The 25372-nt window shown below is 38.9% G+C and overlaps 1 protein-coding gene across 2 annotated transcripts in view; it reads right to left on the bottom strand.

Moving 5' to 3' along the window:
* MYLK4 (myosin light chain kinase family member 4) overlaps nt 1–25372 on the bottom strand; it is a 74584-nt gene that overhangs the window by 38970 nt on the left and 10242 nt on the right. Inside the window, exon 2 of one of the 2 annotated variants that reach the window (XM_027666295.1) lies at nt 22079–22337. In XM_027666295.1, coding sequence (XP_027522096.1) covers nt 22079–22337 — 259 coding nt within the window. Of the gene's footprint in view, nt 1–16269; nt 16540–22078; nt 22338–25372 lie in introns of those variants that run through there. The other variant, XM_027666296.1, reaches the window with a different exon arrangement.

The following is a 25372-nucleotide window of genomic DNA, read 5'->3' as shown; positions in this document are numbered from 1 at the left end:
AAAACTTCCAAAAATGAAAATCAGTCTTGTCATCATTGTTGCTAGAAATTTCAAATTAAATTATTCCCTGGAAAAACCCAGAAATTCTAAAGATGTTTTGTGTGTACTAAATATATACTTATGACCATTTACAAAAAATCTGGAGAGAGGACTCCTGCTGTCAAGTACTTGCCTTTACTAGCTGAATAAAAAAGCATTCATGGAGTCTATTCAAAGCCACATGCAAGCTGCACAGACCTTGTGCTCCTGGAGGCCAAGTTAAGGGGGGACTTTCCTTGCAGATGCAGGAAGTCTGAGCAAGATTTACCTTGCAGATGCTTCTTTCACTTTCAAGCGCCCACAGTGGCCCTGGTAGACGCATCCCTGAGCACTGATCTTTTTTTCCCATGCTTTCACTTCTGTCTATGACACCCTGCAGGCATTCTAGAATAAGTAAAGAACCTGTTTAAATGGAGTGGAGTGACTATCACAAGGAAGGATGCACTAAATAGGAAGAAGCAAAAGCTTTGAAAATCAAGCTGTTGTGAACATGTTCCTGTTTACCATCCAGAAGGGTCCCAAAGAAGTGGTATGCCTCCAGATGTTAGGACAGTCCGTAAGACCTAGGGGAGAAACTCTGAGGCTGCACATTTGACATTTTTCAACTTTTCAATGCTTTTCTTGGGAAACAGTGCTCTTTAAGGCAGGCCAGGAGTAAAATAACAGCTGTATCATTCAGGAAAGAAGAAGAGCTAAGTTTTTATTTCATAGAAATGCTGCAGGAAAAGTGCTTTTGACTGTCAGTTTGGGCATCTGATGAGCACAAGAACCCAAAAGACGCACAGTTGGATTACAGTGCCCATAACTGAAACACTGTTTCCCCAGCTTTAATGTGTAGGCTAAGTAAAACCATATAAGATTTAAAGTGCTTGGCCTTTGGGCCAACTAGCTAAGCAAAAAGAGCGCTTCCTTTGGCCAGCCATAGCTTTTCCTACACAGAAGTTTCTTTTCACAGAAATTTTATCAACATGTAATACTGAATAAGTCTGCAGTTTGAGTAAATAATAAAATACACCAGTATTGCAGAAGTTGGCTAAATAAAACAGAAGCTGGCATTACTGATTCATTAATATTCCACTCCTGAAACAGTGTGTTTCAGTCTGTAAATACTGAGGTAATGCTGGGGGTTTGTTTTTAGAAAAAAATTTTATTAGTTCTATGCTGCCTGCCGAGAAGCCTCCCCTCCCTACCACATTGTATCAGTTAGACACCTGCAGTCCTGATTTAATGCAACTACCAGAGTTTTCTCTTTCTTTTTTCTTCCAGAAATGCAATGCAGTCTTTCATTAGACTTTAAAGAACTCCAGTAGTCAGCATTATTAAACTAGAGTCCAAAATGAAAGCCTTGTATTAACAGAATGGTTCACATATAACAGATACAACACAATAACAGAATAGATCCCAAGTGTCTTAAGACCAGGTATTTTCTCCTAGTGAGTACAGAAGAACCCAACCAATGGACTCGATCTGTCTACTTAAGCTCAGCAGTTGTATCACTTCTTTGCCAAAATGCTTTCCTGTTGTTACCTGCTCCAAATTAAAAGTCTGTTACAGTGCCCACCTGCAGGCTACAAAAGTGAAGGCTTTAAGCCTTTATGAAGTCCTTGATGCAGGATTAAGCATTAGTTTTATGAGGGTGATTTTAAGCTACAGACACCAGAACTGAGGTATGATCCATTTAGGAGAGCACTTCCACACAGGCGGCCAGAAGAGGTGCAAGGCAACCTTTGCCGACAGTAGTCGTGTTTCAGTGTGTTTCCACATCTGATGTCATTTAGGTGCATCCAGAAGCGTTTCTGACTTCTTTTTGAAAAGCCTTTGGGGAAAAGTTTCGCCTGATGTTCATACTTGTGAACTTCCAAAGTGCCTTCTTGAGTGTTCAGATCAAAACAACTGTGCTGCTATGTCATACTAACGGGAACGCTTCAGAAGCTGAAGAAAAGAGCATTCTGAACAACTGATGCAGGACATCAGCCACACGTGCTGGTAAACAGGCCTGGTTTCTTAGCAAAGGAGATGGTCAGAGCAGTGCTCTCCTAGAAACTTGTCCAGTAAAAAGAAAGACAGGTGAAGAATTGTACCCTTACTTTTCCCACTTCCCCCACATAGTTGGCCCAATAACTAAATGGATTTCTTATCCTATCTGAGAATAGAAAAGGGGGTGGTGATGTTTAGGCAACATGGCCTGCTTGAACCTGTAACTTCCCTGTGCTTCTGCATAAGGGGGGGGGGGGTGGGCTATGGACTCTCTAACTTTGCACAGTGAAACAGGGACCAAAAATGCTAGGGCTCTTGCTGCGTTGCACAGCTGACCACAGCAAACACCCTGTGTTATGCAATAATAATTAATAAACCTCATAAATAGGAAACTCTGACTTGAAAATGCAGCAGGATTTGGAAACGTTATATCTATGCAATGTAAGAAAACTAATATTCCCTAGAAGCCAGACCTTTTGCATTTACTGATGTGTTTTCAGGCTAAATTGTTACACAATTTTTGTACTGAAGAAAAAGGAAACATAACATTGCTTAGGAAAGGTTTGTTGTATTTACGTTAATGAAAGATCAGATCTGGATTCCTGAGTGTCTAGTGTCTCTGCTTCTGGGACAGGGAAACATGAGAAGAGCAGTCATGTTATGAAACAAACTCTCCTCTTACCTCAAAGGCACTCTCCTCTCTTCCCCTGACCTATCCTCATCTGTTCATATCTTCTATTTATGGAACTCCATTAATGTTACTCACTCTAATTTGATCACAAGTTTTTGGGTTCCATACAGAAACCTCCTGGCTGATTTCCATGGCCTCTGCACCGTGGAAGATTAACTTCTGACCATGGGCTGCTGTCTCACTGAAACTCAGAAGGCCTCCCTGAATAAGAATCTCACCTCATATTCACCAGTTTTAGATACTGCTACTGGCCACATGCAGCTGGGATGCTGGCCAACCTCTAGTTCAAAAATATTCATATGAAAACCCCTGCTTTATTGCTTGTAAGCCTTTGTTTCTGCTACTAGAACTAGTGCTTGCACCTGGAAACATTTGGAAGCCTTGCCGTGACCTCACTCACCTTTCTGCCTGTGGGGTTCAATTTCATGACTGCTGCATTTTTTTTACTTAAATTTTTCATCTGACACTATGGAAAATGAACTGTGATTACCCAGAGCACAAGCCTCTATTCCCTGACCAATTCATATGATCCAGCGTGGGAATTAAAAATAGCTGTCACTAGAGCTAACCAAAGAGTTTTCAAACAAAACACTGGAATGTGTTGGAAAATGATGGCTCATGAAAACAGAAGACTGATGGACACATGATGTGCTCTTACAAATAAAATTAACTGAGGAAGAAGGAAAAGCAATACTTGCAACCCTACTGAAATGAAGTACATCTATTTTTCATTTCAGTGCAGTTTTTCTTTTGCAGCCCTCTCTTCTAGGGCACAAAATTATTACAATGAAACTGAAAACCTTATGAAACAAGCCAGATTATAAATTTCTTTGCAACTGGTTTCAACCTGCTTGTTTAGTCAAAAGTGTTTTTATCTTCTGGAAACCTACTGACCAAACTGAAACAAACTTATTGTGAAATAAGATCAACTAAATTTGACATAAAAACATGGGTTTACATGAAGCTGAAGGTAGCTGATTTTGGTTTTAAATGCTAGTCTGTGTTGAACACAGCATACAGAGTCAAGGCAGAGCATGAAGCTCTGACAACAGGTATAATTGTTGGGATCTGCGCTGATTTTTTTACTTTTTCTTCTCTCTTTTCTCCTTTCACCCCTACACCACTACTTCCTGACATTTTCCTTAGAAGATATGGTTTCTTAACATCAAGTTTCACAGTATCCACATAGAACAGCCAAATCCTTCAATTCTTTGGTTCTGCTGTACTAGCTGTTTCAAATTTACTTTCAGTGGTAAACATTTCACAATGAGGAACATCACCATATATCAAGTAGCTGTAATCAGGCAGATCAGGTACCAGCAATTTTCCTAATAAAGATCCAGTGTCAGAGATCAAGCACGAAGGAACAGATGTCTGCATTGCCACCATACAGAATCAAGTGTCATGGATCAGGATTGTAACCGCAAGGAATGAAATGTCATGTGTGGCAGAGCAGAGAGCAGACATTTTCTCTCCCTGTGTCACTGTAGCTTCACCACTGGATGTCAAGGAGTATTACAGCAAAGGCAAAGATGGTTAAATTATTGTTTTCTTAGGGGAATGCAGTGTTTCCTTGCCAAAAATTGATTTGGTGATATAGGTGTGTTGCTAGGCAGGCAGTACCTGCAGTTCTGTGTGTGCAGTTAATCTTTTCAGATGCTGCTAGTCATGCCTTTGACTTGCTGTTTGGTATATAAATAAGTATATGTTTTTTTAAGGAATATTTCCTAAATGCATGTAATGACAAGGGAACATCCCAAACTTGCATAGCAATGCTCCTGAAGGGAGCTGAAGAGGCATGATTTCTTGAAAAGGTCCAGTTTGAATCTCAAGGACCTCCCATTGCTCTCTGCTCCTCTTGAACACTTGAACATACTATCAGTATGCCCAGTGCCTTAAGACTTAGCCAAAACTGGTAACTGTAGTAGAAGAGGAAGAAAAGAAAGAAAACAGGAAGAAAAAAAACCTAGGAATTTTTTTTAATAGTAAAAAAAAATTTAAATATTTTCTCTCATTTGTATCTTGTTTCAGGTTCAGCTTTTTGAGATCAAGGGAAGGTATCACGGAACTAAGGTCAGTCAGTACTTATTTGCTGCAAAGAGGCATGATTCTTTCAAACGGTCTAACTTGAATATCAAGGACCAGTCAGCTCCTCTCAAAGACATTATCACTGTAATCCTGTCATTGTTCTGAAGCATTTTGTGCAAAGCTGTTGAATCTTGTTACCTGGGTGTTTAAATGTGACAGAACGCCCATCGGCAGCACAGTCCCTGCCTCTCCCTAACTCCATGCACAGCATCTCTTAGGCTCTCAAAATATGAAGAAACATTCAAAGAAGAATCAATTACTTAATCCATGTGCTAATACTGAATATGTGAAGATTAAGTAGGGAGATTCTGGTAGGCTATAAATTCACCCCATTTCAGAGCACTAACATGCATTCACCCACTTGAACAGACTAATCCAAATCAAGGAAAACATTCACTGGACAGGGGCACTGATGGAGCATTACACACATCAAAAAATTTACATGAACCTTGAATACCTTATTCCACTGTGGGGTAAAATAATTTACGTGTCCCAAATAGATACTTAGAGGTGTGCTTTAATATGAATAACCAATGCAATTTGTTTCTCAGAGTTTCAAAGCTCATTAGAAATTTCATAGACAGAGTTAAATCTGATTGCAAAGTAAAAGGTTTCAGATGCTTCATTAATGCCACAGTACCCCTCACAGCACTGTAAATTAGTCCGCTCAAGCTTAGGACAGACTATTTGAGTACAATTGCTTTAAAAATTTAGGTCTTTTTTTAAATACTTAACACAAAAAATCTGAGACAAAGTACAAAGGAGAAAGACAGGTAGAATGAAAGAAAAATAAATTGAAAAATAAATTAAAAATAAATTCATCTATTCCCTCTTCGCTCTCTCCCCACCTTGCCTCCCCAAACTATGGGTAGATGTAATTAGCATTTGAAACATGAAACCCTGCAAATGCATTTGAACTGCAAAACATTTCAGTGGCTTGCATCCTATCTTTCCTTCATCCAAGTCTCTAAGGAAGGCATCAGAAGTTCTTTGTACAGTGATATCATTCACTCCTTATCTAGACAAGGATCATCTGGAGGCATAAATTTTGTTTCTACCCTGCTTCATCTTGAACTGGGAAATAAGGTTGGTGGATGCAAGCAGCTTTAACTTTTTTTTCTTATGTTAATACACAAAGTCACAAATCTGTAGATTTTAGGATAGGATGGGCAGTTTATAATTATGTATTCTAACTAGTTTGCATTAGTTCCTAAAAATTATCTTGTGATTCTCAAGTATCCCCCAGAAAACAGCTCATTGTCAACAAGCCTACCACTGCTGAACCAAAAAAGGAACCACCATTGTCCTCAGGAAGTTACTGGCACAAGTAGGTTCACGGAGAACATCCAAAATGATGGTTTGAAACTATGACACATTTTGATAGTACTTGGTATTAAGTCCTTGATATATGAGCCATCTGTAAATCCCATCTATTATTAGCAGGGATAAAGGAATATGCCTGGAGCCATTTAAGGAGCAGAAACAATTGGGAAGACGTGGACTCCTTATAGTTAACATTCATAACACTGAATGCCATGATTAGAAGTCTTATCAGCCCACAAAACTCATCACTATCTGCAGGTACTCCAGTTCCCGGTTAGCCTTGATATAAATGTTTTATAAGCCAGAAGAGCAGAGCCAGCTACAGCCTTGCACCATTACATTTTGCGTCATAGGTCTCAACCTTTGTCGCTACAACACCTGCTGTGCTGGTGGCAACTACAGTCTTCTAACTTTTCAAGCTGCTCTGACACCATCAGCATCTCTTCAGAGGTCCACAGTCTCTCAGAGAGGCAAGAAACCTGGTGTCTGCATTCAACTGCCCTGAGATTACGAGCAAAACCTTACAGGGTGAGCAGCACGTGCCTGTCACTGCAGAACCATCCATGGTTATGTCTGTCACCAGTTCTTCACCTCAACTCAAATATGAGCCTTGCTGTTTTGTCAGCCTGGAAAATCAGATGAATGGGCTATTCTTATCCATGTTTACTCCACAGCTATTAGAAATATGCATTCAATTTTCAGGCATTTACAGAGTTCACAAGGATCAGGCTACACAGAGATTCCCAGGAAACTAACTGGCTCTTTCCAGCACGGCACCTAAGTTCCCTCTCTCTTAGGATCTGAATATTCTCATTTACAAGCATAGTTGCCCCCTTGCAGCCCAGAGGAAGGGATGTAGAAATGTGGTCAAGGGCAACACTCCCTTTTCTTTTACAATGACAACAGGATCTTTCAGTCACTGTGATTGTGGCAAAGGTACAGAAAACCTTTCTAAAGGAAACACAACAGCAGTCAACCGATCTGTTTGGGAAGGACTTACAGAAAAGCCAGAAAAAAAATAAATTGTAGTAGAATTCAGTAGGCTGCTCTGCTGTGTTGTTTAGCTGTTTAGTTTGTTTTCCAAATTTTAACCTGTCCCAAGAAAGACAACACTTTGTCAACTGCAACAATCTCTCAATACCATCCTGAAGAAAATCCATGAGAATTAAGGATCCATTATAAGCAGCAAAATCTGATTCAGAAAGTCAGCAAACAAGACTTTGTTTGCAAATTCTGAAATCTTATCTTCACACCTGTTTGGCTTTTTTCTGTTTATCCAGATATTCCCAGGAAAAGGCAACTCCCATTATAACCCTGCTGGCAACTCAGAATATGTCCACTCAAGTCACGCATATGTTAATTTACATTCACAGCAGCTGTCCTAAGTCTGGTGATTTCTGATCCCTTGCATGTCTACCACAGAGCACATGCACTTGGTATATGAAGTGTAAAAAAATGAAAATCATCTGGGAAAGGCAAGTGATTCCTGTTTCGTATTAACCCCCAAAAATTTCCTCCCCACTCCTGTAAAACCACAAACAACCTGACATCTTGACGGTTCTTTGTAGAAACCAGCTCTATTTTCATCCCTGAAGATAGATCTCTCTTTTCTATAGGGAAAGGTCATTAATGCTAACAAATGGAAGTAAAGAATGCAGGCTATTTGGTGCTGTCCCTAATACAGAAGTCAGTGTAGGCAAAGACAAGTATTCTTCCATTAAAATTGCTATGAAGCACTCTAAAGCATAAAGGTATATTCTGCCTTGTAGAACATGGAAATGTCTTCCCTCCATCCCTAAAATCATATTCCAGCACCACCAATTCCAAAAATATACTCTATTTGTGGGGTCTAGGCTAGCCAGATGGCTAAACCATTGCAGAATCAACTCTCAACAAAGAACACTGAAGAAACTGGCTGAAGTGAAATGGAAAGATTTCTCAATGAACAACATACAAGAGACTATGTAAATATGTGGGAAAGCCAGAAAGGCAGATGTGAGAAAAGCTTAAAAGAAATTATGAGCATCGAGGAGACTATAAAAAATAAGATTTCTGAGGGGAGGAAGAGCAGAACTGATCTCATGCCATTACACCAGGAGACACCTACTCAAGCAAAGCCTCATACAGTGCATATACAATACAGCTCTAGTATGACTATGTGCAACTATTGTCAATCCAAAAAGCAAGAAGATTCTGAGAGGAGAAAGAGCAAAAAGAAGAAAAATCAAAAAATCCAAGATTTATTTTTCTAAAAAAGCAACAATAGAAACCAGCAAAAAAACATTATAAATCAATCTGAATGTAATATGCTTTATAGGACTGAAGCCTGCATCATCTAAACCCTCTGAGGGACGACTTTCAGACAAAACTGGGGTATTAGCTCCATCCTTCTTCCAAAAGAGGTTTTTCACCACTGGAGGTCACTGTAAACTGTAGTTGCTCTTTATCAGTCTCTCAAAAGAAAATAAAAACATTGAACACATGTTATCTAGGATCCAGGATCTAAGGTGAGACAGAGCTGAAATATCACTTGTTTGAAAAACACCTCTAGCTAGCTGGGGAGGGCTTCTCTTTGCTGGAGACAGACTTACTCTTGTTTCAACTAATTCCAAGCAGAGCAATTGGCAGACTACTGAGAGTTTAAACATATGCCTGTGAATACACGAGACTGGATTTGCCTGCCTCTCTTGCTGCTCTTGCAGACTCTCCTGGACACCAGCAAGCTAACAACAGGTAAGGTGATGGGGACACAAAGGGAGACCTACTATTCAGTTCATGAAATTCACATGGGGTTTTTTAGAAAACAAAGGTAGGATTATCGGCATCAGGATCTCTAGAAAAAAAGACGAAAGTTTTACAACAGTTCCTAATAAAAACTGAAGCCTACTAGGTTTGAAGCTTTGAATCCTATGTAAACCATAGATCACTGCTCATCTGAATGCAATTTTCTTCTTTCTTTTCATTGCATTCAGATAATCATTATTGGGAACAATCAAACAATTTCTAGCCCACCCCATTCAATCAGATAGCAGTGCATACATACTATATACATTATAGATTTTAAACTGATGCTCAGACAGTGAAGAGATGTTAGTCTAAGTTCCTGTCTCCCATACTGTAGGAGTCCTACTGATATGAATATCAGAAGGAACAGAAGATGCCCACAAAACAGAGATGCTGGGCCACTTTCAGGGGAAGTAAATTTGAAAGCACTGGAAAAGAATAAAGATAAATGAGATCAGCTAATTCCAGATGTATTTAAAAAAAAAAATAAATATGTAGCTTCATAAACCAAAGAATTAACATTTCAAAGACACATCTGAAACTCCCATTTGACCACAATTCTGACAACAAATCAGTGGCAACTGGGCAGCATTTTGATATAGAAGGGGAATCATCCCAGTGCAGGTTTCTGTATTTTCTGCTCAGTGAAACACAACAGATCAATTCTTGGCTGTTGACAACCAGAATAACTCCAAAGGAGTTTGGCCTAGTTTGATCTAAATGGAGAACTTCTGTAAAAGACAACTAATCTGGGTGTCTGAAAAACTGAAAATAAATTAAAGAGGGACCAGCTTTTCTTCATTCCTCCTATTTATCTTTTAGTTTTCCCTTTATTCTTATGCACTTTAACCTATTTCAAGGAGTCAGCAGCAGAAGGCTCATCACACAGTCCATGGTACAGCAAAATCCTAAGATCAAACCTTGTAGAATGAAGCTTGAAAAAATCTTCAGATGTGATTAAAGCATTATACTTGTTAAGCAAAGCTAGCTAAAAAGACAAGTTCACTGAACAGTAATATCATTGTTCTGTTGTGTCATTCTCCTTTCATTTTTATTTACACATAGAATATGAGTGCCTTGAAAGAGTAATTGTCTTTTTACTGGATGTATGCTCAGACAACCTTAATGTAAATAAATAAATAATACCCAACAGTCCTGATTTAACAAAGCGTTTCAGCACGTGCTTAATTTCAAGCATGTGAATAGACTCACTGTATTTAATGTGTAATCTGAGACCACCCACATCGTGAAGCATCTCTAGCCATATCCTTTAGCATGTCATTTTAGCTTACTGGAAGGTAAGAAATCCCATCTTTCCACTGGAACAAACAGTACTTGCTTGCCTGCAATTATAATTGACTAACAGAGAGCAGTACTTTAAATGTCTTACACAGTTCAGAAAGCTAGGCTTTAGTTTCATCTACTTCTTTCTAATACTGAATGAATCTTTTGAGCTACAGTGGAGTATCACAAAGACCAAAGAAAGTATACCTTCATAAGCTGAGAAAAAAACCCAGGACAGATATTGAACAATGGATAAACAGGTGCTCAAAAGCAATGTTTTGTTGGTGTTTTTTCCTAGAAAATGTTTATTTGGCATAAACATCGGTGTTTCGTTTGACAAATTAATTCTCATTCCAAATTCATGCTGATAAAACTCACTACAGAGAAGCATCTCTCTTCTTGACTTTCCTTGTATTGATAGGTCTTTATAAATTATTAAGATTTTCAAAGTAAATCACAAAATGCAGTTTCTAAAGCCAAATGTCATTGAAAGATAATGACAGGGGGATATTTAAGAGTCTAGTTTTTACTTTGGTGTCTGCTGAACATTTTGGAAAACCATTCATAGTTCCAGACACTGCATACATTAAGAGTACGATTCCAGATGGAGGAGATCCTGGGAACTATAGGAGAATCGGTAGATCTGGAAATAGAGCTTAAATTGTTATTGCCAATCCATATTCTTTCAATTATGCATTCCACTGATTTTGGAACCCAGAGATAGCTAAGAAGCCAATATTCTCTACCACAGTGAAATGGAGAAGACTGAAGAATTTGTGGGGGGGAAAAATATCTCCCACATACTTGGCAAATGCTAGCTAATAACGTGAAGGCTTTCATACAACATGTGTCAGAGAATACAATCCCAGATAAAAGAAACAGGTGTGATAAGGAAGACATTTCTTTCATTGCAAGGGGGTCCTGCTGCAGTAGCAGCATAACTCAGGCCCTGACCTGGAAGTCAGAAAGTCTGACTTACAGCCCTGCTTCTGTCACAGATCTGCTGGGTGATCTTGGATACTTATTTCCATCCCTGTAAGCTTCTGCTTCTCCACTCAGTTTCCTAATGGTCTATCTACTTAGACAGTAATGTCTCTGATGTGACAACTGTCAGAATGTACATAAATAATCTCTGATGCATTTAAACTTCATATTGTCTGAGGATATAAGGAGCAAATTCTCATCCTGAGCTGGCCTCCTGAAATATCTAACCATGCATGAAACTACTGCTAATGAAGCAGGGTGACCTTGTAAGGCATAGTGTGAGCCAGGATTAGTGCAGAGGCATCCCACAAGGTTTCTTTAGAAGTCCCATGCTAGCCCTCACAAACATTTTGAATCACTCCATTGGCAACTGCTGGCAGAATTCCTAGCCAAAGATTTGCATGCCTGTTCTCTGGAGCGGCTGCCTGACAAACCATTTTTAGTGCAATTTTTATGCAGCATTAAGTGTACAAGTTGTTATCCTTATAGCAAGGAAAGTGCTGTAAATACTGTGTTTAAGAAGCCCAGTAACTAACCATGACAGGAGAGGCAGTAGTTGCATGTGGAATCAGCATAAGGAAGAAAAAATTCTTTCAAAAACAGGCCCAATTTAAGTTTTTGGATAAATTCCTGCCTTTGCCTGTGTCTCTATTTTAACAGACAGTGAATTATTCTATAACTAAAAATGAAGCGCACACACACAAGGGAGATTAAAGGTACAGATCTTGGATGTAAGCAGTGGAAAGATGCTGTTTAGCAACTAGAATGTCTTGAAAGAAGGACAGCTTAAAGGATTAGAAGTGACTAAAACAAAAACACAAATTAATAGTTTTAGTAAGTTCGTCTGATTTTTTTGTCCTAGACTTCTAAATTTTGCTCATTCTTCCATTTTAGTGATGCTCTAAGGAGTTAGGTTTAGACCTCCAACTTTTTAGATGTCCTCACCATCAAGACACATTTCGATACTGTACATTTCTATTCTTATAGAATAGGTTTCTTATGAAACCGTAATAAAGCCCTGTTAAGATACAAGTTGGAAGAAATACACAGCGTAGGTATAGACAGGAGAATGTAGGACGCCTCTGTTATGGTCTAAAACATGCAGGTCCATGTTGCTTCAGGCAACTTCTCCAGATTTGGAACTACCAAACAAGTTTCAGAAAACTGTTTGGTTCGATAAAAGCAACAATTCCTTTAGTGAACATGTCCTTTAAAATGCAATGATATTAATGTCTATGGCAGCATCAAAGGTCAAGAGAAAATCATCCCACACCTTGTTGTCTCCCTGCCAATAGTTAAGTTAAAAGGCTGTGATTTTCTCTATAGTCACCAACTACAGTCACTATTCGAGATATAAGATAAACTAGACAGACTCATAACTAGATTGGGTCCTAACTGAAATTAAACCTGTCTGCCCACATATCTGCTCCATCACCGTTTAGTCCAGGCATGGTGTTAGGGAGATCTTGTGTACCAGTATGCCTGCTTGGTTAGCCTTGAAAATAGGGAACTATTGAAAAATACTTTCTTCCGTTTTTAATATCAATAACAAATTAATTTACGTATATTATAACAACATCCCATGTACTTTCTTTAGCATAAAGTCATATTATAGAGCCCCATTTTAATTTCTCCCAGGAATTTCTTTTGTAAATGTCAAATAAGCACTTAAAAGCACTTGACTACATAGCACTTAAAAAAAATTCTTCCTTACATATGTTACAATGCATGCCTAATTTATGTTTTCAATATAAGCAATTAAGCAATTTGTTTAACTCAAGACGGAAAAATAAACCATTTTCAGCAAACACATAAGGACCAAACTCCAGGAATTACATTGGGTTGTCCATATAAGGGGGAAAATGAAGATTCTCAACTCCTCAAAATGTTCATTACATGTTGAGTTTCCATTCAAGGTGTTAGAAATGTGACCACTCCCATGCAAGGGCCCTTGTTTGGGATCCTCATGCCACACTCAGCACTGGAAAGTCACTTTTACTGCACCGTGACTTCTGCTAAATGTGTTCACTAGACATTGCACAAGGGCGCCAGAAAAGAAAGGTCACAGGGACTGTCTGAGTGTCTCTCCCTGGACCTCCGTGTATGTTACAAACTGGTTGGATAGGTAATCTGTAACAAGACACTTCTGAATGATCAGGGCCAAAAGAATTCTTTGCAAAGCCGTGCACCTAAGGTCAAAAAGGAGCTTTCAAGAGAAGACAGATAAGATGCAACATCTTTTACACAGAAATAAATACATATGCCTTTGCTGTATTGAAACTCATTTGATTTTCATATGTTTTAGCAGTCACATATTCCAAAAGTTATGATAAACCTCTCCCCACAGTATTCATAGGAACTAAATAAAAACCAAGAATTAATTGTGTGAGGAAGGAGTGAATTGCATGTAAAGGAACACCAGAAAAATAAAGAAGACAACTAGAAGATACTACAAATGCTTGAAATTTTTGATCCTGAACCAAATGGTGTGCAGGACTTTGCAAAGTAATCAGCATTCATGAAATGGCTGGGATCCAGCAGGCTGAGGGTTCAGAGGCATGCCTCCCCTCAGACCTCAGCATATAGCTATGTAAAGAGGGGACTAGACAGAGAGTCAGCAATTTCATTTCCATATTGCAGATGTCTCTGCACAGATGTCACTGACTGAGAGCATGACCTGAGCATAATCTTCAGCCACCTCTGTACCTTTTTCCCATTTCACTTCTCCCTCACCCAGATGTACAGACAATGAATTCTGTGGAGTGGATCCAACCTGTACTATGCCTCACACAATCCCAGTCAGGGTCTCTGCTTGCTCATAATAACACACGTAATTATTACCAAAGGCTCTTCACAAACCACTGAACAAATACACGCTTACCAAAGGTACAGTTACCTCCACTGGCAGTAGTATTCTGCTGCAGTATCGCATACAGAAACAAAATGGATTTACTGCTTCTTACTTGTTATAGTTCTAATGCTTCTTTCTCAATAAACAGTCCTTTGAGGAATGAGCATCATGACCAAAGGGTAGCACTATTCCCTCATGCTCCCTTAGGAAGCCAAACTCTCATTTTCATCTGAACCACGGAAAAATGAGCAAGACCCACAGAGTTCTTTTGATCCCAGCCCCTTTTTTCCTCACATTGGGAGTTCAAGGAAGTACCACTCTCAAATATGATCTCTGGCAGAGAACACCAGCCTAGCCTTTCTCATCATAGTAGTCCAAATCTTCACAGGTCTGAGAGCCACAGGACACATATCTGCATGCAGAGGAACAAGGCAGCTCTAGGAACTGTTTACTTGCAGTTGACAACAACGTTTCTCTAGAAAGGGAAGGGGAAGGATGAGTCTGGAATGGACATGCCGTGGGGTCCTAAGATGACACAACAATCTTGGTTGCAGGCTGCTGTTGGCTCATTTCCTCCCAAAGCTAAGGATTCAGATTACCCAGGAGTCCCTGCATGAGCACAACCCTACTGCCAGTCCCTGGTAAGGACACTTGCCCTGCCCTTGGAATACTTGTGAGTCATGCCACCTTTCTATGTATGAGGACTTAGGAGACAGCCTAGGAAACTTGCACTTTATGAAAGACCTTTTAACTCAAAAGAACAAATGTAACATAGGCAAACCAATTAAAAAAAAAAAAAGTCTGACAGATATTACCACTCTGAATTTCAAAAGTGGGTTTATGACATGCAACAAAACTAGCAAAGAGCTCTGACAACCACTGACTTATGCAAAATTCAGGAAAAATATTTTAGTGCTGATAACGCCTAGAAAACAATCTCTGGTGGTCTTAATACAGGGCATTTTAAAATCTGCTTTCTTCACAATGCAATGTATATAGTTCTCTTGCTAACAAATATCATTTATTACATTGGCCTTAGGTCTTAAAAACTGGAAAATAAATTGACAGTAGTAAAACAGTAGAAGTGCAATACAAATAGGATAGCGGAATGAAATGAACTTCTTCTTCATTTCAAATTACAATTTATTCAAAATAAAATGCAAAATCTTAATGAACTAGGCATAAGCAAAAGAGTGGATCTTTTTTCAAGCTCATGTGTGAGTGCAGGAAGTTTCAGACTGCATCAGAGACAAAACGCAAACTACCAATCACAGATGTGATTTTTTTTTCTATATGCCGGGTGATTTCTTTGTGAATCTTATTAATCTTGACTGCTGATATGTGTAACATATTTCAGTTATTCTACTTATCACTGACTTATGCACTCCTCACATTATGTGTGAAAAATTCTGTTAAATTCTGTTACATATTCTCACACTAGTTCATAGCTCTTTTGGCTAACAGTACTAGAAGAATATAAGTGTGAGGTTGCAGACTTTTCAGATCTCAAACCTTTGACATGAAAACAGAGATTTTGACAGGTGGGTTTCTTCACAGAAAGAAAGAAAAATATCACTTGTGACAAACTAAAATCCTAAACATTCTGGCAATCTACATCCCTGGAGCTACTTTAGAACAAGTGATTTTGCCTTTCTAAACTCATATATTTCTTTTGTTTAAGTCATGTTTCCTGTTAAGAATTCTTCTGAAAGGTCTTGAGCTACATCATGATGGGTCATCACTGTATTACTTTCTGGGAAATCACAGCAAATGTGGATACTATCTTTGCAACATCTAGTGATATAATAACTAGTGATGTTACTTCTCAGGGGATATAATGCTACGGTCACTTGACAACGACAGGAAAACGAGGGTTGTGCGCCTTACTAGGGATCTCTGAGACCCACGGCAAGAAGGGCTGGCAATCTTGCTCCCACCACAGCCTAAAAGGGTAACCTTGAGGCAGCCCCTTTTACTGCACCCAGTAGAGGTCACTAGAGGATGCATCAAGTTTTAATAGCAAGACAAAGCCCTCCAACAGCAAGGGGAAAGATGCACCTTTCTGAAAAGTACATCATCTGCCTAGGATTGACTGCCAGGTAGACTCTTGTAAAAGAGAGAAACACATGCCGCTCCATGAAAAAAGAGATACATGGGTACATTGGAACACAAGCAGCATTCATCCAGTTAAACAATATTGATACCGAGCAGTGAAATATATCTAACTTATTAAAAGTATATCTACTACCTGTGCATTTCCAGATGCAGGGATCCCTTTCTTTCTTCCACAGCTTAACACAGTCCACAAGGTGTGCCAGAGATATGAAGCCAAAAGGCAGAAATTATCTACAATCCAGGCAGCATTTCTTTGCAGGATTAGATCCATCCCTTTAATTTTAATCATCTGATTAACTTGGTTCTCCCACTCTAGCAGATGTAATTTGGCAGATACCCTCAAAACCCTCCCCAGCTCTGTAAGTACCACCTAGCTAGACAAGGTTCAGACACGCAGCAAGATCCCATCTCACACTTCAACGCATTCCCTGAACCTAAAAGGAAAAGAAGTGATGGACTACTGACAAGCATGAAACAGGTGCAGGGATCTACACGAGATGCGTGTTGCATGGACTCGAAAGGCAATTACTCTGACATTCCAGAACTTCTCAAACGAAAGCAAACTGTTAGTGCGTTCCATTTGCAGTTAGCATTTCAGGTCGTTGGTCTTTTTTTTTTTTTTCCCTTTTAATAGGCAAGAAATGGAAAAAAAAATTCAAGGCAACAACTTAAAATGTGTCATGGTGCACATGCATAGAAAGGTCAGTTTGAAATGCCATAGCTTTACTGTGTGCAGTCCCTTCTGTTCCTATGCTTGCAGTCTATCTATGTGGCTCCCAAGCCAACATCATGCAGAATGGGGTCCTAGCTGTCTCCTCATCTCATATCCAGTATCTGCTCACCTGCCAACCTTCAAGTCCTTCATCAAAAGGATGGAGGTACTCGATTATTTCAACCACATGGATGTGAAACTTTCAATATCATCAAGGTATCTTCTTTCCCCTAAAATTTCCAGAAACACATAAGACTGCTTCTGTTGAATTTTCCGAAGCAATTCAGTGTGACGACAATTCTGCATGGAAAATTTTCATTTAAGCAGACAAAACCTGGGAAATTTTTAACTGAAAACAGGTCTTAAAACTGCAAGTGGTAAGCAACTTTAATAAAAAATCCTTCTACCAGCTCCATTGTAAGTCCAGGGAAGCTGTTTTTCTTCTAGAGATGGAAAAATAAAAATCTGAGGAACAAAGCACGTTGTGGTTTATTCTCTAATACTTAAGGATATAAGGATATATCCTTATATATGGATGGATGGATTCTGAAGGACCATTATATAAGGAGTATTTATATGTAAGGATTATACATCTTCCATGCAACAGCTGCCCATAATTATAGGGTACTAAGAGTCATTGTGGAAGATGAAGCAGTCATTTCTCCTCTGCTTGGGTACTTACCTGATCAGAGGTAAGCAAACAATATGAGTACCAGAACTCTCGAGTGCTAAAAAATTCACAAATCAAGCTACAAAAATTACATAATTTGGAAAAAAAAGTAAAGAAATTAAAGAAAAGTAAAGAAAATAAAGAAATTGAAAAATTGACTGTTTTCCTTTCCTTAGTCAACTTCTGACTTCTGTGACTTCAAAGCACTCTCAAGCCACCTTTTGAGTTATTATGTAGTCGTTATGTTGGGGAGGGTCAGTTTAGTTGTGGGGAGGTTTTTTTCAGCTGGGAAACATTGATATTCTTCTCTTTCTTTCTGAGAAAGACAGACAAATGTTTTCACAAGCATGGGAAGGGGGAGCATTAGCTAAAACAAAGCTGCCTGGAATCGTGGAATCACACACATTGCCGCATGACAACAGAGTGCAGTGAAGTTGGGAGGTGAAGAGTGCACCACAAAAAGTACACTCTGTAAAGCTGCAGTAGACTGAGGTTGACAGAGTGATATCTGATAACAGCATTCCAAGCAAGCTAAAAAGGCAATTGGTAAAACAAAATAGGCCCAAACTTGGCTGAAGTCCACTTCCACTTTTCTGACCATACCAAGGCAAGCTTTAGCCATGGTTCTTCAATTTCAAGGCTGAAGAAAGCCTCGAGGGTTTTGATCTCTTCTTCATTAGTTAAGAAGTTGTACTACAAATGTACTGAGCCCCTTGCAGGATTTTTTTAAAGAGTAATTTTTGATTAAAATTGTAAAACAAGAAATAAGTTTCTGTCAATATACTTAGATCAATATCTTGAACAGTGTTGGGGAAAAAGTTATTTTGGCTTAATTATGCAATAATTTTTTTTCCTGTACAAAATACTGCCATGATGTTGGCCTCCCCTGAAAAAAGGAACTTGGAAAAGTAACGTTACCACAGCACAATCGTTTCCAATACAGAAGCTGCAGAGAAAGTAACTGCTACAGAAATGGTGGTGGTGGTGAAGGGGGTGAAAGAACACTCAAACGAGACAAGGCTGATCACATTCTGCCTGGAGACAAGGAATTAGAGGACAATTAGCCATCCCCAGGCCTAGCTTAACTGAACATCAAATACTGAATACATCAAATAGTTCTAGTTGAACTAAATATTTAGAAATTAGTCCTTAAAATGGTTTCAGAATATTATCAAAAGGATATATTTGCATAAAACATGCTCTAAAATTATCCTCTTCAGGGTCAGTGACGGCTTTTTAAATCCCGGCTTCATGATTCGCGAGCGTGCAACTTGATTCTTTTCCATTAGTGATGTTCAGAATTGAAGAAGCTCCTAAGCTCCTATTTCCCCTGTTAACTCACCCACGTTGGATACTAATTTCATGACCACTTTCTGCAGATAGCAGTTCTAAATTAAACAACTCTAATTGCATTCTCAACCTAAATATTAACCAGGTAAGAGCCAGAGGAAGAGATAGCATATTCGATGACTAACTCATCAGATGTGCAGCTCTGGTTGGGCCATCAAAAGCAGTCTAGGTGGTCAGCTTGGAGCTCATTGGGTAAATGCAGCTGGGTAAATTGTGTGGTTGCTTCACAATCAATTTACATTTGCATAATATGGTGCTGTTGTCAGAAGGGATTGTTTCACCTTCTCACATCTGCTTCTTCCTACCCTGTGCCACCCCCTCCCTTGGACCACTAACTTCAGACACCTTGATGTGTCTATTCAGTGCAATGGGTCAAGGATAGGTCTGGATTTTTATTCTGTCTTCAATCTGGTTCTCACACATGAAAATGTTCCTATAGAACAAAATGTCTCTCACTTGTTAACATATAACCTGAAGCAAAACTTCATTCCTGAAGACAGAACGTAGCAAGCCACAAAGACGTGTGCTGCCAACAGTACAAATGGGGGACAAGAGGGCGTTCTAAACAAAACACGTGTAAAATAGGTCAGGAGCAGCTTTGTCATGAGTTGTCATTCTGTCCAAGGGGGAAATGGTCCGTAAAGAGCTGCTGTGCAAAGGGTGCCATCTAGAGGGATGCAGCGGCACAACTTCTCGACAGCACCAATTGTTCATAATTGATGGTCAACAATTCCTGGGTCTACTTTTCCCATCAGTCTTTTAATAGCTCTGAAAGTTATTATTATTATCATTATCACTATTATTACTATATTAGTTTTGGGAGTTTTTTTACAAAAACATGCTGTACCAAAATATGAAAATTGTGTTTGCTTTATTTTTTTAATTGTATCTAGAAAAATAGCTGTTTTGAGGAAGTGGATAGTTTTCTTCTTTAGTTATAATCATTTAGTTTCAGCCAGAATTATTTCTTCCAGCAAGTACACACTTTGACCACTTTCCTCTAGATGGTCTCTTGGAGGTTTAGGTTAGGTATTAGAAAAAGGTTCTTTACCCAGAGGGTGGTTGAGCACTGGAACAGGCTCCCCAGGGAAGTGGTCAAGCTGAGAGAGTTCAAGAAGCATTTGGACAATGCTCTCAGGCACATGGTGTGACTCTTGGGGCTGGTCCTGTGCAGGGCAAAGAGTTGGACTCAATGATCCTTGTGGATCCCTTCCAACTTGGCATATTCTGCGTTTCTAGGGTTCCTATCCACTCTCATTTAAATGAATAGATGTTCTGTCATTACTTTCAACTTGTTCCATAGAAATTACATACATATGCCCTCAAACATACACATTTAAATGCATAGAGCTGATATTTCCTGCCAGCACATTCTTCTTTCCTTCCTCTCCTGGTCAGTAAGATAAAACTGCTCATCAGACCAGCAGACCAAGGTAAGACCTTTCAAAGGAAGGTTTTGGTTTTCCTTTCATTGATATTAACACCACAGTTAAGGCCTAATTTTTTATCCCATTGAGAAATTCCTTAAAAAACAACCTGTGTGAAAGTGAAATTTTAAAAGCTTAGGACAAATATAACTAACGTTTATGTATTTGTAAACCTCACTCTGGTGAGGTATATTACCAGAGCTCAGTTAGATTGCCTTTCACCTTTGAAGTCTTGCTCCCAGGAGACCGACAAGCTAAAATGGGAATACAGAGCTATTTCTCCGGCTCGCAACTAGCCACCAGCTGTTCATCTTCTAAATGTATTCCTTTCTTCTCTAGTGCACCTCCAAACTCTCCCTGTTTTTTCTCACAACACTCTTAAGAAATAGCCAGTTCCAACCATCAGACTGAAGAAGCAAACATCAAGGCAATGAGTTAAGAGACTGCAGCACAAAGAGGTGAAAAATCCCACCACCTCAGTTACTATCTTGAATTCATCATCAAGCTAAGATACATTAACACAGGCAAAGCAGCTCTCAGTCTTTTTTCTTACCCTAAAGATAATAAACTTAAGGGAAGAGCTACATAACAGAAACTGCAGGTTTTGCTGTCTCACTTGTGCAACTTGTTATTTTCACAATGGAAGAAAATTCTCTTTAAGAAGAATCATTGACATTCTCCAAACCCTGACCGCCCAATTCTATTTTTTTTTTTTAGTACTCATTTTCACTGTAACACTAAATGAAACTCTCTAAAATAAACACATCCTACTTATACGATACATGCTTTGTTTGTTTTAATATACAGATCATTTTCTATGTCTATAAAGAAAAGACTGGAATAATTTTGAACAAAAGTGATCCAACAGATTAAGAATTATCAAAAATTCAACTTCCCAAATTGATAATACAAACGAAAACATATGGAATTTACTTATCATCTGAATACAAAAATATTCAGAATACTTGAAAAACTGCTTTATCATATCAGCACAATCAGCATACAAACAGCCACAGCACAAATTTTTCAAGTCTTTTCACAAACTGGTGTGTAAAATTAATCACTCATTGTCCTACTGCAAGCAGATTTTCTCAGTTCTTGTCTAAATGATGCATCAGTAAAAATACTGTTTCCCCTAGACTCTTGCACAGAAAAAAGCATAATACAAGAAAATGTGTTACTACTTCTAAACACATTTTGGCCAATCACAGAGTCATTTTCCTACCAGAGACCCCATACCACAATGCCCAGCACTGTTCTTACTGGACACAGGTGCAGCACAGAGCTATACTGGACAACACTCATCCCTGCACATATGGTGCACTGCGTTAACCATGCTCTGTTCACCAGTTAATGGGGAGCAAAGGACAAAGTTACTTTAGTTCCTCTGGGAAATCTGTTCTTTCCATGGGATTCATTCAGTCCCCACTAACTCCAGTGCTGTTAGATAGTAAAAATGCTTTCAAAACATGAATTCAACAAAATCCATGTTTAACTTCTGATTTTGAAGAGTGGCAGAACCACACAGCTTTTTTTACAATTTCTGAATATTAAGTCCAGCCGTAAATAAACCCCAGAACAACAATAGATGTGCTTGCTTCTATGAATACAAAAGATTAAAAGATGCTGACCAGTCTTTCACAGCTAAAGTACATTTTCACAGACAATAATGAAAGAATCAATTCTACTGGGAAATACACATAGTAAACTCCTTAACTAGCTGGAAAAAAGAAAGAGGTAGTGCTTTAGGAAGAGGAAATTAATTATGCAGTTAGTTAGTTACCTTTTCATCTTCTGTTCTAGGATGTGGTTCACTGAATTTTTCTTCCTTAAAGCTTCTAGTCATCTCCATTTTTTCCATACTCTGAAAAAAGGCTGTTTTTTCTAGTCTGTTTCTGTTGTATTGTGTATTTATCTCTTCCAGCCTGCTAATCTTAAGTAGCTTCATACCATGTCCAGTTAATTTACTGTCTGTTCTCCTCTCCACCTTAGATTCATAAACCAATGAACACTCGTAACTTCTGATTTCTCCTCCTTCTTGGCTGTACAAAAGAAAGACAAATAAGAGGCATTAGTGTTATTTATGCATTTTAGCTTAGAAAATTACTGTGTTGCAACACTTCATATTTCAACTCTCTCTTCTTATACTTGCTGAACCAATACACAAATACAGAGTTTACAGCACTAGCTGATCACAGATACAATTCTACATTCAACATCAGATAATTCAAGCAGGCTACAAGACCAGTGTAATTTAATTTGTTCACAGAAACTATGTAGCTCTATCAAATCAATACGTATTGCTGTTGCTTGTAGACCTTGCTTATGGACCACTCTCCACTGTTTAGCTACTTCAGTGTTTCCCTGTTTCTCAACATGTTCTCTTTTCTGTTGCAGTTCCTGCAAGTTAACATGCAAAGACCCTGTTATTAGGTCCATAACGATTTTAGATACTACACAAAGTAGTTTAGGCATGAACACAGCCTTCCCTCTCTTCTCACTCTCCTGTACCACAGAAATAGGTAATTGTCAAAATGGTGGAGATTTTAGGCCCTCTGTTGAAGGCTGCAGAAAAGCACAGTCCTCAGCTGGGTTCCTTCCCACTTTAGGCTCTCATGATATACCTGGTACTTACATGAGGTAGGATCATTGAGGCTTGTTTAATGGTAAGATTGACTGGAAGGTTATTCCAAGTCAAGCTGTCAGTTTTGATTCTCTTTAGAAGGGCTTTTATTCCACAGCAAGGTGGTGGGTTCCCCCCTCAAGTAATAACTACTTTGAATATATGTTCTACATATATTTGAATATATGTAGAATATATGTTCTACACCTTGAATATATGTAGAATATATGTTCTACACCTTGAATATATGTTCTTTTGTACAAAGAATTATTTTAAAAGATCAAGAGAAACTACTCTAAAATTCCTCTTAGCATCTCTGTGTAGACCCATGAAAAAGAAGACAAAAACATTTCCATTTTTATTATTACATCTTCTTTCACTGTACTGGAAATCCAGGTACAAAAGCACAGTCCCAGTGCCTTAGGTCTAGAAAGCCGAATCTGTTAAATCTCATTACACAGCTCACAGTTTTCAATTTAACTTGCATAAATACCATAAACTATATGGTGCAATTAAATATATATATATACAACCTTACAGTCATTAGAAGCACAGTGTACAACCAGAGACCCAATTAAATCAGTTACTTTTACCTGAACACCTTCCAAGAGAAAATGTTCCTCAGTGTTTTAACCCCACATCTGTGCACATGCAACAGATTAGATGTGTACCTACATCACCTATCTCCTCTGCCCACAGTTAGCCCTCCAGACTTCCCAGATGAGAAAGATGCCACGTGATATCACATGTGATGCAGGAGATGGGTAGCCAGTGGTGACATTTAGAGATAATAGACAGCAATGGACCATGCAAGCAGCTTTCAAATAAGTCTTCCAGAGATATTTCTGCTACCTTGTTATTGCAGTCATAGATCACACTGTTAATATGGGAGGGGCACAAACACCATCATTGGACTGTAAGACATTCATCATCTGAAGTCTGTAAAAATATCCAGTCTGCTGCTTCTAGCCTCTCTCACCAGCTTTCATGGCTCTGACATCCCTTTCCATCCCCTTCAGCTGAAAGAACACTTCATGAGATTTTCTTCCCCCATTTCTCAAGAGCAGGTTCTTGAGTTTTCCTAAAGGCTCTGACAATCGCAGGTGACATACCCAAGGGCTCTGTGTAACCTTCGAGCCATTATTCTACAGATTCTTTGATCTACTCCAAGCCAAGGGGTGATGCAATATAATCCAAAGCTGCCAGAAAAAACCAGGAGATGTTTCTAGATGCCCTCCTGCTGCCTCAGTGTCTCCAGCTAATCAAATCCTACAGTGTTTTAGAGTGGCCTGGCTGTGAAGAGTGCTTCTGGCCTGACATGACTGCAACCAAGAAAAACTGATTCAGGTTCTCCATAGCTCTTCCAGTAGTACATCATCCTTCAGACTTTGATCACCAATTGTGCCCATTCATCTAATGAGAATGACATGTCTAACTAAAGGACACGTTGTTCCTTCAAGCTGACCAGTAAGTCAGTTATCTGGGAAAATATTTATGGGATGGCAAGCTCAAACATCTTACTGGGCTCTATTGCCAAGCAGAGACTCAAACGTGATTTCCCTCTCCCCTATTATTATCTTAAGACATCCCTGAAACAATAAGCTAAACAATGGAAAGTTTCTAGGATGAACGCACTGAAATTCGTTTGCAAGTGCCTCCTCCATAGTCCCAGAGAAGAAATCTCACCCTGGTCATATGCCACTGAACAACAGGAAACTATGACCTTCACATGGTGTGGAGCTCCATTTCCCACAAAGGAGGGTGAAAACCTTTCTCCAACCATTTCCATTACCCAGTTTTGGCCAGGGAGATACTTTCTTCTGAGTCATCTTCAGCAAGCCACTTTCTCACTTCAAGCAAAATAACTTGCTTCATGAACTACATCTTCACTTACGCACTCAGAAACCACACACACGTCATAAACCAACAGAAATTTGCCTGGTTGTAAGAAAAGGCAGTACATACCTACAGCCCTTCTACTTTTTCTGCCCAACAGCAGAAAATTAACATATTTGCACAATAAAAAATAAAAACAATATAGTAAATGTTTATAAAACTACTCAGAAATAGGTATTAGCCACAAAGAAGAACACATAAACAATCCCTTTTTGTGTCAGCATTTGGTTTTAGATCGTAATCCCTTCAGTCAGAACTAGGTTTATGTGACGGGCTGTAAAGCATTTTACTTGAAACTCAGTCCTTTGGCTTCCATCTTCAGTTCAAATAAAAACTTTATTTCTGACCCATTGGCCATTTTCTAACCAGCCACTTTCAAATTTTAAGCCTGGGGGTACTGTTAGCCAGTAGGCAGACTTGTTTACCTCCTCATACATCTGACATTAGGCTGACCTGAATTTTACAAGCTGGGAACTATTATGTCACCATGTATAATTAAACCTAAATATACAATTTAAGAAAGAAAACAAGATGTAATGTGGAAAGAATTAGCAGTGG

The sequence above is a fragment of the Corapipo altera genome, unplaced genomic scaffold, assembly GCF_003945725.1.
Source record: "Corapipo altera isolate COAL_440 unplaced genomic scaffold, ASM394572v1 118, whole genome shotgun sequence".
Classification (NCBI taxonomy): domain Eukaryota; kingdom Metazoa; phylum Chordata; class Aves; order Passeriformes; family Pipridae; genus Corapipo; species Corapipo altera.
This window is presented reverse-complemented; position numbering and strand designations above follow the sequence as displayed.